This window comes from Hevea brasiliensis, chromosome 13 (genome assembly GCF_030052815.1).
Source record: "Hevea brasiliensis isolate MT/VB/25A 57/8 chromosome 13, ASM3005281v1, whole genome shotgun sequence".
Taxonomy (NCBI): Eukaryota; Viridiplantae; Streptophyta; class Magnoliopsida; order Malpighiales; family Euphorbiaceae; genus Hevea; species Hevea brasiliensis.
Genome location: NC_079505.1, coordinates 17032338 through 17045032, shown reverse-complemented (window position 1 = coordinate 17045032; position 12695 = coordinate 17032338). Strand labels below are relative to the sequence as shown.

The 12695-nt window shown below is 30.5% G+C and overlaps 1 protein-coding gene across 3 annotated transcripts in view; it reads left to right on the top strand.

Annotated features, from left to right (window-relative positions):
- Nucleotides 1–12695, top strand: part of LOC110642636 (protein ACCELERATED CELL DEATH 6) — a 31277-nt gene that overhangs the window by 17155 nt on the left and 1427 nt on the right. Inside the window, exons 1-6 of one of the 3 annotated variants that reach the window (XM_058131908.1) lie at nt 10823–10913; nt 11128–11469; nt 11542–11769; nt 12179–12334; nt 12423–12536; nt 12633–12680. In XM_058131908.1, coding sequence (XP_057987891.1) covers nt 11130–11469; nt 11542–11769; nt 12179–12334; nt 12423–12536; nt 12633–12680 — 886 coding nt within the window. In that variant the 5' untranslated portion in view covers nt 10823–10913; nt 11128–11129. Of the gene's footprint in view, nt 1–10822; nt 10914–11127; nt 11470–11541; nt 12028–12178; nt 12335–12422; nt 12537–12632; nt 12681–12695 lie in introns of those variants that run through there. The other 2 variants (XM_021794746.2, XM_058131907.1) reach the window with 2 other exon arrangements.

Genomic DNA, 12695 nt, shown 5'->3' with positions numbered 1-12695 from the left:
AAAATAGTGTTTTTGAATGACTAAAAAGAAATTTTACTTTTGAGGAATGATTTCTGCAGCCAAAGATGTCAAAAACAAGTTTCAAAGTTGAAGTATGCATTGGCCAAATTGCGCATAACTTGTCGCATAAGTTATGCAGATCTGCATAAGGAGAAGAAACACTGTTCCAATACCTGCCAAATTGTGCATAAGTTACCGCATAACTTATGTAGATTCGTGCCTCCCTTATGCAGCCTCACAGAATTGTGCATAACCTATGCGCTTGGTCATGCAGTTTCACATAAGAGAGCCAGAAACCAGCCGAAAACTGCATAAGGGACTGCATGACTTATACAGTCCACTTATGCAGTCCCACAAAAACTTCATTAATGAGCTGGCAAAAGATTTCCTGAGAAAATCTCACCTCAAACACACCATTTTAGGGCTCCATGTCAGAAAAAGTTATAAATAGCCCCTTATCCCATTTTAGAGGGGGGGAAGAAAAAGAAAGGAAGAAAGGGGAAAGAAGAGAGCAGCAGCTGAAGGGTCACAAACACCTCCCACACCATTTCCAATCAGATTTGGAGATTTCTTTCTTTTCTTACATTTTTCCTACCTTTCTAGTATTGGGTTTCTTAGTTCTTAGCTTAGATTAAAGTTTTATTTCCATATAAACTCAGAATATCTTGTAAATATTATGGATAGTGAGTAGTTTTACTTTGATTCTGGAGTAAGGGATGTAATATTTGAGATATTTTGTGGATTTTGATTGGATAATCCATATTTTGTGGTCTTAATGAGTTTTATTCATTTCTTGTGTGCTTAATGACATGCTTAGTGTAGGATCCCATTAAGTGATGTTCTTAATCCATGGTTGAGGCACCGAAAGGAGAAGGCCTTGTGATAGATAATCAAGAAATTGGACTTAATTAACTTAGATCTAGAAATAGACTAAGGATTAAGAGGATTCACAGATTAATTAAATAACCTAATGGGTCTTAATTAACTCTAACTCCATGAAAGTAGGATTAGATTGATTAAAGCACTCTTTGTCTCACTCGAAAGGGTATTCAAAGGATTTAAGAATTAATCTCTTTAAAACCCGTAAGTTCCACAAGATTGGATAACCAATTTAAAATCCCAAAATAGCTTGAATATGAACTTCCGAACTCCGGAATCGCCTTTTTATCATTGTTAATTTCCAATTGAATTTAATTGCTTGCCATTTTAAATTTTTCCATATTTCAACTTGCATATTTTAATTTGATGCAATTTTAGTTTAATCATTACATTGTTAAATAGATACACATAGAATTCACACTTCAATATCTATCAATTTATTACTTTAATTTCAAAAATAGTTCAAATTAGTTAGAATTTTTATATCAAAAATTCAATCATTAACTCAACTCCTCGTGGGAATAATAACTTTTCTATATTACTTGTACGACCCGTGCACTTGCGGTTGGGCCACATCAATACTCTCTTGTATATGTTTCGTCAATTCATCTAAAACTAATGTAAAAAGGTAAGGGCTTATAGCTGATCCTTGGTATAATCCAATTGAGATCGGAAAATCTCTTGTGTCCCCTCCCACTGTGCGCACAATAGTAGTTGCTCCTTCATACATATCTTTCAACACTTGTATATACCTAATAGATACCCTCTTTTGTTCTAACACATTCCATAAGACATCTTTTGGAACAATATCATAAGCCTTCTCCAAATCAATAAAAATCATGTGTAGATCTTTCTTCACATCTCTATATTTCTCCATTAAGCTTCTAATGAGAAAGATCGCTTCCATAGTTGAATGATCGGGCATGAAGCCAAATTGATTGAGAGAGATAGAAGCATCATGACGTAGTCGATGCTCCATAAATCTCTCCCACAACTTTATAGTATGGCTCATGAGTTTAATTCCTCTATAGTTTGAGCAACTTTGTATGTCTCCCTTATTTTTAAAAATAGGTACTAAAATACTCCTCCTCCATTCATCAGGCATTTTCTTTGAGTTTAGAATCTTATTAAATAATTTAGTTAACCATACCACTCCTATATCTTCCAAACACTTCCACACTTCAATTGATATTCCATCGAGTCCACAGGCTTTACCCACTTTCATTCTCTTAAGTGCTTCCTTTACTTCTAAAGATCTAATCCTTCTAGTATAATTCACATTTTTTTCTATTGTTCTATAGTCTATATTCACGCTATTACCATTTTGACTATTATTAAAGAGATTATTAAAATAATTTCTCCATCTTTCTTTAATGTCCTCATCTTTCACCAACACTTTTCCTTCTTTATCCTTAATGCACCTAACTTGATTGAGATCTTGACATTTCCTTTCTCTCCTCCTTGCTAATCTATAAATATCTTTCTCCCCTTCTTTAGTTTCAAGTTTCTCATATAACTTTTCAAAGACATGTGCTCTTACTTGATTAACTGCCCTTTTTGCCTCTTTCTTTGCTATCTTGTACTATTCATATGCCTCATTATTATCACATTTAGGTAATTTCTTATACCATTCCCTTTTTCTCTTCACTGCCTTTTGTACTTTCTCATTCCATCACCATCTCTCTTTTAAGGGTGGTCCATGTCCTTTAGACTCTCCAAGTACTTTTCTAGCCACTTCTCTAATCTTTGATGCCATCTGTATTCACATATCATTGGTCTCCATATCCAACTTCCATGTTTTGGACTCGAGAAGCTCATTTTTGAATTTCACTTGCTTTACTCCTTTGAACTCCCACCACTTTGTTCGAGCTACACTATTTCTTCTGACATTACTTGAAATGTTCCTAAACTTGACATCCAAGACCACTAACCGATATTGACTTGTTAAAGCCTCTCCTGGAATGACCTTGCAATCCTTACATAGAGCTCTATTTGTCTTCCTGGTTAAGAGGAAGTCGATTTGGCTTCTATGTTGCCCACTTTTGAAAGTTACTAAATGTGACTCTCTTTTTATAAAGTAGGTATTTGCTAGTATTAGGTCGTATGCCATAGCAAAATCCATTATGCTTTTTCACTCCTCATTTCGATTGCCAAAACTATAACCTACATGAACATTCTCATAACCTTGCCTATCACTTCCTACATGTCCATTCAAATCTCCACCAATGAAAACATTCTTTTCATTCAGTATGCTTTACATTAAATCATCCATATCTTCCTAAAACCTTTGTTTACTCTCACTATCTAGTCCTATTGTAGGACATAAGCACTAACTACATTTATTATTTCTCCTTCTAGTACTAGCTTTACTAGTATAATTCTATCTCCTACTCTTTTCACAGCTATTACAGTGTCTTTCAATGTCATGTCTATAATTATGCCCACTCCGTTCTTATTTCTCTCCTTTTCGGTAAATCACAGTTTGTACCCTGAATTACCCATTTCCTTGCTTTTCTCTCCTACCCATTTAGTCTCCTGAATGCAAGTAATATTCACCCTTCTCCTTTTCAAGGTATCCACAAGCTCCATTAATTTTCCTGTAAGTGATCCAACATTCTAAGTACCAACCTTGATTCTCCTCCTCCTATCCTGTTTCTTCCTAATTGGTCTCCTTCTATGATATCTTCTATTGTTTTCTATGTCTATCTTGTGTTCTGTTCCACTATTTGCTTTACTATCTGTCCTATGGACTAACTTCTTTACCCACACCCGTCCATAATGTGGGAACCCTTGCTCACTTAACACCACACCCGGGAGCCGGCATGGCGCATCACTTTCGGTGAATGCCCTACACCCTTGCATATTTCTCACTACACCCGGGCTTCGATGTAGCGCGTCATAAGTAGAGGACGCCCCAACATTTATATCATTTGAATCCATATCATAAGGTGTAACAAAATTTTTACGCTGATTGTCACCTACTGCAATCCTCATCCTTTATCTAGGCTTGGGACCGGCTAAGCGCAAACTACTTAGGTGAAGTTAATAAATAATATTTCAGAACGAGTAAGAAAAAGAATTATGGCTTTATGAATATCTGTTAAATGCATTAGTGAAGTGAGCTAAGCAAGTGTCATTTTGAGGCTCACCAAAAAGTGAATGATCTGTTAGGAAGAGAGGCAATTTGTACTTGTAAAATGAAGAAAAGGAATGTGATTTCATTAATTATATTTGCATAATCTTGGATAATGGGATATTATCCCATATTTTGTCACTGTTAGTTAAGAATGGCTAATGAGAATGTGCTATAAATTTATTATAATTTACTATGTATGTTAGTAAAGTGTGGTAAAAAAATCACAGGTAAATATATGTTCGTGAATCTATGTAGGGACTCGTCTTTCGTAAAAGATTATTATATTGTGTGAAATATATTTTAAGCATACAAATATATTGTCGAGCTTATCTACATTAGGTTAAATTTATCAATTTGAGGTATAATTTCTATCAAAAATTCTTATGCTTGATGACATTGAATGTGCTATATTCTTATAAATACTCGTTTGTGTAATATAAACTATATGATTTTGTTGGACCCTCGAACTTAGTTTGGCATCATCTTCCCACAACACTACCATGATACTTGGACTTTAGTGCTACAAAGGCAGAGAATGAAGGAGTCGCCATTTGAATAATAATTAAGATAAGTTCTTCAAAAGGGATGTGGGCAACAACTCTACTAGCAGAGGTGCACTACACTTCATCACCATATGCCTAATGGACCTAGATTCGAGAAAATGATTACAAAAAGGGAAGGTGTTAGGTGCACCTCTACCCAAACTGATCTAATACTATGTATTGGGCCAACCTCCAATTGTGTTTCCTAAAGCTTGCCTTGTTATCCTATTATTAAATTCCTTGTTCATACAATAAATGTAGTCCAAACTTACACACACAAATAGTTTAAGCATTTAACCTTGTTTCACGCACATATAAAGCCCTAGAATGCCAAGTTTCTATGTTCAATTTTAAATTTACCATCTTTCCCTAGTTAGTATGTTCTTAAATTGATTACATACAAAGTCATTTTACATGTTATAAAGCATAAAAGACATAATACATATAGAGCATATCATATATATAGTCTTCATCTCATATACATAGGAAAGAAAGGAACCTAGAGCATGTCATGGTTTCTAGTAATGCATATTATGTTTTATATTAGCCAAGTTGCCCTATATGCCATGTTACTATGTCAATATTATGTTATAGAGTGTCAATTAACTTAACTGACCAAATAACAAACTAATTAACCTAACTACAGAAAGGAGGGAGGAGAAAAGAACTTTAAAAAAAAATCCAAAATAATTGATAAAGGCTCTTTAAACAAAACATAGTAAATTACTATCCTACAACAAGCATTTCTACATGCAATTTGATTAGTAAAAATTTTATAAATTCTCCTTTTGATAGTTTAAATTTCGTAGAATGTAATATGATTGGAAACAAAATTTTCTTTTAATTCATATCGAGTGTTGCATATTCTTTTGAATACATTGATTAAATTTATTTATTGTGATTCATGAACGTGTATTAGAAAAATATTCAAAGATAGTTTGCTAGATTTTTTTAGCGGAAACTCTGATGAGGTAAAACCACTCAAAATTGCATAACCTTGACAAATTAAATAAAAGAATCATAGCAATACAATTTATAAATTAAATAGGATAAGATAGAAATTGGTTATTACAAAGAACCTATTCTTTCTATTAATTTAATAATTAATTAATTATTTACATTTTGGGATTAATAAATGATGAAAATAAAATGAAGTAAAGAACATTCGGATATGTAAGTGTTCATAGTTTTCTTTCCGATAATCTATTCACAGAAAAGAGTAAAATCTATCACTGATGAAGTAAAAGAATGATAATTCTATGAATAACGAAGATAACTTTGTTCCCGAGTACAGTGGTTTAGCTAAACAACAACACTGAATATGGTTACAAGTGTTATCTCTTTTAAAAACCTTATAATCAACAGAATTTTTTTTTTTTTTTTAAGTAGATAATCAATTGAATTTTAGCTCTCTCCTCCCCCCTCAAAATGCTCTCGCAAGAGAAGAAAGTACACCCGCATGAACATCCTAATATTGAAACAGGATAGATTTTGATACCATCTAAAGAAAATGGGTCAAATTTATCTCCACACTAAAAACTAGCTCAGGAGAGAATATTTGCTTAAGTCTTATATATAACACAAATATCTTATCCTGAATCACAATATAAATTATATCATATTTAATATAATAATTCATTTCTCACTAAATTCTAATTAACTAGAATATGTTATCATTAGATTGGTGGCTACTACTCGATGAGTGTGAAACCAAAAATCCAAATTTAGCCATATTAGTGTTATTGAGGATTTCTGCATCATTTAAATTAAAAAAAAAAAGTTCTCTTTTCCTATTCCAATATGAATAGTCTAATTAATCTTTTACCACATTGAAGGAAAAACTTTCATGTGAACAAAAATAAAATGACATCATCAAAGTGCAAAGAAATTTTGATTATTTCAAGCTTTAGGATCTAAAAGGAGGGAAATTACACAATTTTTTTTTGTATAGTTAACACTAAAAAGAAATTAAAAAAAAAATTTTTTACATTTTTATAATTATATCTTATATTTTAATAATTTTTTTTTATAGAGAATTCATAAGATAAAGATGATACGCATCTCTTAACAAAATTATGATAATTTTATCAAGATATGTTAAGTTATATATCTTATACATATTTATTCTCCATAAACAATGTGAAATATCAAGAGCCTTATAATATTATAAAGAACATTAATAAAAGATTTGCTTATAAAAAATAATATTTTTAAGAATAAAGACTTTGATTATAAGGGTTAGTACTAATTCTGTTGAATGACCAAAATTAAGTATGTTTTAGCTCCTAAAAATATTAAATTAAATCTGTTTAAGCTCCTAAAAATATTTTATCCAAAGCTCCTTCAAGATTGTATAACTTAATTCCCTTGCCTTACAATTACAAATCATTTGCAGGCATTACTTTATTATTATTATTATTATTATTATTATTATTATTATTATTATTATTAGTGCGCCTCTCAACCAGAATAAAATCTAAAGTTGTTGTGTAAATAAAGAAAATAAAATCTCTTTTCTTACATAAGTTTATATTTAGAAATTTTTTAAATTTAATTAGTTCATCATATATATAACACATAAAAATAAGATTAATATATTTTATATATGAATTTCATTATAAATTAATTAATTTAAAATAAATTAAGAACCTATTTAATATTGAGGTTAAAAATAACAATAGCATTTTTTTAAAAAAAAAATATCTTTTATGAATTTAAAAATTATTTTATTATTAAAATACATTAAATTTAATTTTTAATAATTTTAATTAATATATTTAAAATTTAATGGTACTTTAATAGTAACGATAAACAACACTTATCATATATCGTAGTGTAAACTTATTTCCTGACTATATTGTAATTTATAGACCCATATTAAATACGTATGATTGTGATAAGGCATATTTAAAATTAGAAAGGTTAAAATCATTTAATCATAATCTTTTCTATGAGGGACTAACTTGTAATTTACCCTTTATTTTTCTCCTACTTTTTTTTATTTGCATGACAACCCATTTTTCTTTGTATTTTCTCCTAAAATACATATTTGTCACCATGTAGTCTAAACTTTTATTTCTTGGATAATAACCAAAATTAGTGTTATTAGCATTCTAAGAAAAAAAAAAACAAAACACTAGTGTAATTAGACCATTTTCTTTGAAAATTATATAAAAAATTATCATATTGTACAATTTCTTGGACACTACCAATATATGGAACAACCAATTTGGTTTTTTGCCTTGTAAATCTACAACAGAGCTTATCTTTTTAGTAAGAAGATTAATGAAAACATATAGAGAGAGGAAAAAGGACCTCCACATGGTATGTATTGACTTAAAAAAGGCATATGATGAAATAGTGAGAAAAGTTCTTTTGTGGGTGATAGAGAAAAAAAAGAGTCAATTTCAAGTATATAAAGATCATTAAGGATATATAAAAGGGGGTAATCACAAGTATAAGAACAATGGAAAGGGATACAGACAAGCTTCCAACAATAATAGGTTTACATGAGAGATAAGTTTTGAGTCCATTCATGTTTAACTTAGTTAATGGATGAGTTAACCAATCATATTGAAGATGATGTCCCGTGATGCATGTTATTTAAAGGTAATATTGTCTTAATAGATGAAACTAGTGTAGTAGTTAATTAAAAGTTGGAGTTGTAAGGAAGAACTTTTGAGAGCAATAGCTTTAAACTAAGTAGAAGTAAGACAGAATATATGTAGTGTGAGTTTAGCTCCCGTAAAAGGAATAGATGTGAAGTTCTTTTGGATGGAGATTTGGTGCCTAAATACAATCAAGGTATCTAGGTTCATAACATAGAAGAAGGAACTTTTACGTGATGATGTAACCAATAGAATCAATATGAAATGGAGAAGTGCGATGGGTGTACTGTGCGATCATAACATCCTTATCAAAGTGAGAAGCAAGTTTTATAATACTATAATCAAACCAAGTATGTTGTGTGAGGGTGAATGTTAGGCATCTAAGTTACAACATACTGACAAAATGAGTGAAGAAGAAATGTGGATTTTAAGATGGATGACAGGTAACACAATAATAGATAAGATTAAGAATGGCTACATTCATTAAAGAATGCATGTAGCACATAAGAGAGGGCCAATTAACATGGTTTGGTCAATTCCAACTTAGAGAATCAAATGCCTCAACATGGAAGTGTGACCATTACTTAGATGCTAGCTCTGGGCCTTCTTTAATATCTAAGCCTAGCATAAATTTTGCCGAGGACATCTCTTCGAACTCATCATCTTCTGAAAATGGTGGTGAGGGCACTAAGGAGGACAACCAACTCAGTGAGTGGCACCGAGTCTAGCAATGGTTATTTCAGGTCTGAATTGGCGATTTCAATTCTAAGTTCAAAAGGATCGGAATCAGCTCTCCGGGGTTCATCTTGATTTTAATTTAATTTTAATTTTAATTTGATTAAGTTTTGATCAAATTCAATAGTTAAAATTTTTTAAAATATATTTTGTAAAAAAGAACTGTTTTAGTTTAAATTCAAACTAGATGATTCCAGCTCAATTATGATCCCATTCAATATCAATTTTAAACAATTTGATATTGATTGATTTCGATCTTATTTTAATTTTAATTTGAATCTTCTGATTTTGGTTCGATTCCAATTTTAAACCTACTCTAAGTTAGGTCTACGGCTTCAATTTCTTAATTTCCTAGGTCAATGAGTCTATATGTAATAATTAGACGATAGGAGATGGCCAATAAGAAATTGATATAATGAAAAAACTAATTAAAACTGAGATTTTAACATTAAAAGACAACATGATTAAATGAATAAACCCACATCTTAATAGTTGGTAATTATTTTATATTAATATAATAAATTAAAATAATTAAAAAATAATTTTGATAAATTAAACTATCATATATAAATTTTATCAAGACTTAATTTGATAGCAATTTGAGCAAAATATATATATATATATATATATATATATATATATATATATATATATATATATATATATATATATATATATATGAGGTTATTTTGACTGGCATCCCTCAATTTTAGAGTTAATTACATTTTTATTACTCATCTTCATTTTATAACTATGAAATCTCTCAATTTGAAAAAAAAAAAAAAGTTATACAAAAGTTGCTCATTTAAGAAATATTATATAAAAGTCCTTCATGTCAGAATTTCATCATATCTCCGATCAATTTAATATGTGACAGTATCACACTATAAAATGGATGAAACACCTCTTTGTATTTTGGCAAAGCGCCAATAACAAAGCTCAAGCTAGCCTCTTAAAGGAAACACCTCTCACATCTTGTGAAATCAAGTAGAGAATATTAGCAACTCATATTATAGATAAAAGAAACTAAATATCTTTTTATATGGTCCTTAACTTTTTATTGCATGATTCACATTTTAAATTAATTGAAGAAAATGAAATGACATTCTTCTATTTTAATGTACATTAAAATAGAAGTATATTAGAAAATTAATAAATTAAATACCTTTAAAAAAAAAGTAAATTATAGTTTGAGACTATCTTTATGGAATGTAACTATTCTTTCCATTAATTTAGAACCTGTTCTTTCATATATGTAAATGTGTGTGTGAAAGAATAAGTTCTAAATTAAAGGAAAGAATAGGTTCTCTCCTCATCAAATTCTTTCATATCTCTCTGTCTCAAAAAATATTCCTTTTCATCAAACTTTCTCCCTTCCATATAAAGAAATAAATATGAAAGAATTTGTAAAAGAATAGGTTCTCTTCATCAAATTCTTTCATATCCTCTTTGTCTCAAAAATAAATAATCTTTCTTCATCAAACTTTCTCCCTTTCACATTGCAAACTTTTATCTATACAATATTCTATTCATAGAAAGAGTAAAAGCTATATTTTATTATTATTGTTATTGTTATTATTATTATATAAGCTGAATTTTTTATTAATTTTATAGCCAGGAAAAACTTAGCATGGAATTTCTCATTCTAAACCCTGACCAAATGGTTTCTCCATATGTTTCGACCTAGAGCAAAACACGCTAAGTGAAAAAACTTGACAAAAGAAAATACAAACACTAAGAGCAAGAAAATTGTAAATTACAGAACACTACACCAAGCCTAAACAAAAGCAACAACTGCTTTTAAAGAAAGCCACAATTGATGAAGTAAAAAAAATGAAAATTGTATAAATATTGAGGATAACTTAATTCATAAGTTATAGAAAAGGGAATAACAATGAATAGTTAAGGGCAACATTAATTTTGTATAAATATGTGACCTTTCTCAATTCATTGTGTCCGAAGGCATTTAACTAGAAGCTTAATAGGACGACTTCTTTGTCATCTACAAATTTGGTAAGATAATGGGTAGATTTAGTTTCATTTTTAATTTAGTATTTTGCTTTTTCCTTGATTGTAATTACCATTTTTATTTTATTTTATGGATTCATTAATTTATAGAAGGACATAATTAGAACAATGCTGCCTTTTGTACTTGATTGCCTATCAGTACTTTAGACATTTTTACAGGAAAAGAAAATAACTATATGTTTGAATTTTGACATAGCAGCAATGGCAACAGCAAGTGCAAATGGATTTGCTAGTTTTGTCAGTGAAAAGCGAACAGAAGCTAATTTTGAAAAGTGGAAGGAATGCTTGAAACACTACTTGATTGGTCAAGACTTAGGGAGTGTAGTGTTTGGAGAGGAAGAAAAACCCCAAGAAAATGATTCCAACTACAAGGATTGGGTCATGAAGAATTCTATGGCTTTACATGCCATTGAAACATCTTGTGGGGCAGATACCATTTCAAATTTGATGAGGAAGTACCCAGATGAAGTTGATTCTGCCAAATTTGTTTGGAAGCACTTGGCCGACAAACCCTCCACGATTAAGCGCTACAAGGAAGAAGGTACTTTATTTTAATTTTGATAAAATTTCATTCTGATAATCAACATATATTTATGTGTGCGCGTTATTGTAGAAACATCAAGCATCCTTCAATACAGATCCCTATACAAAGCTATAGAAAAGGGAGATTGGGATAAAACTAAAGATTGTCTATCTGGGAATCCTAATGATGTTAGGACAAAGATATCATTGATGGGTCTTAATGCTCTTCAAGTAGCTGTTTTGGCTGGAAAATTGAAGATTGTAGACGAGTTGGTGAAGTTAATGTCAGACGAAGACTTGGAAATGACATCCAACTATGGTAATACAGCTTTCACTCTTGCAGCCTTGATTGGAAGGATAGATATGATGAAAATCATGTTGGACAAAAATAAAAATTTGGTTACTAAAGGAAATGATTACGATGGCTGTCTTCCAATTGTCATGACTTCTTTATATGGCCAAAGAGAAACTATACATTATCTTCTTCAGAGAACTCCCATTGAATATCTCAGTCCACAAAGTGGTGATAAGAATGGTGCCACACTTCTAAATTGCTTGATCAGTGATGGGCTTTATGGTATGCCATTCTCTTATCTTGCATAAAAATATTTATCAAATGTAAACCTTTTTAATACTCTTTTAGTACCTCCTAAGCTATTTAATTGGCTTTATTTTTGTTATTTCTTTGATATCCCAATTTATAATTGTTTAATAATTTGTCACTAAAGATGAAGCACTGCGTCTACTGAAGAAAGAGGGGTACCGACAACTCGGTTTTATGGAGGATTTTAATAGAAATTGTGCTATAAAATTGTTGGCTAAGAAAAGTTCAGCATTTCTAAGTGGAAGTAATCTTGGATTTTGGAACCGATGGTTATACTCTTGTAAGTACAACATAATTATATTCATTCTACACATTGAAGATCATTGCATTCAAAGCAGCTAAAATGAAATTATAAATTGACATGAAAGGTGTTCCCAACCTCTATCAAGATGATATTAGTGCTCCAGAGCCCCGTGATGAGGAGAATGTCCAAATCCCTTGCAAGCAAAATTCAAGTGATGGGAGAAGCACAAGAAAACAAGGTATATGCATTTTTTTTTTATGTTAGTGATCTGATTACTCTTGCAAAGTATGCATTAAGCAGATATGATTTTTATTTTATTTTTTTCAATTTACAGTTGTGAACCTAGCACATGGGCTTCTTTGGAGAATCTTAAAACATCTTGGTGAGTAACATCAAC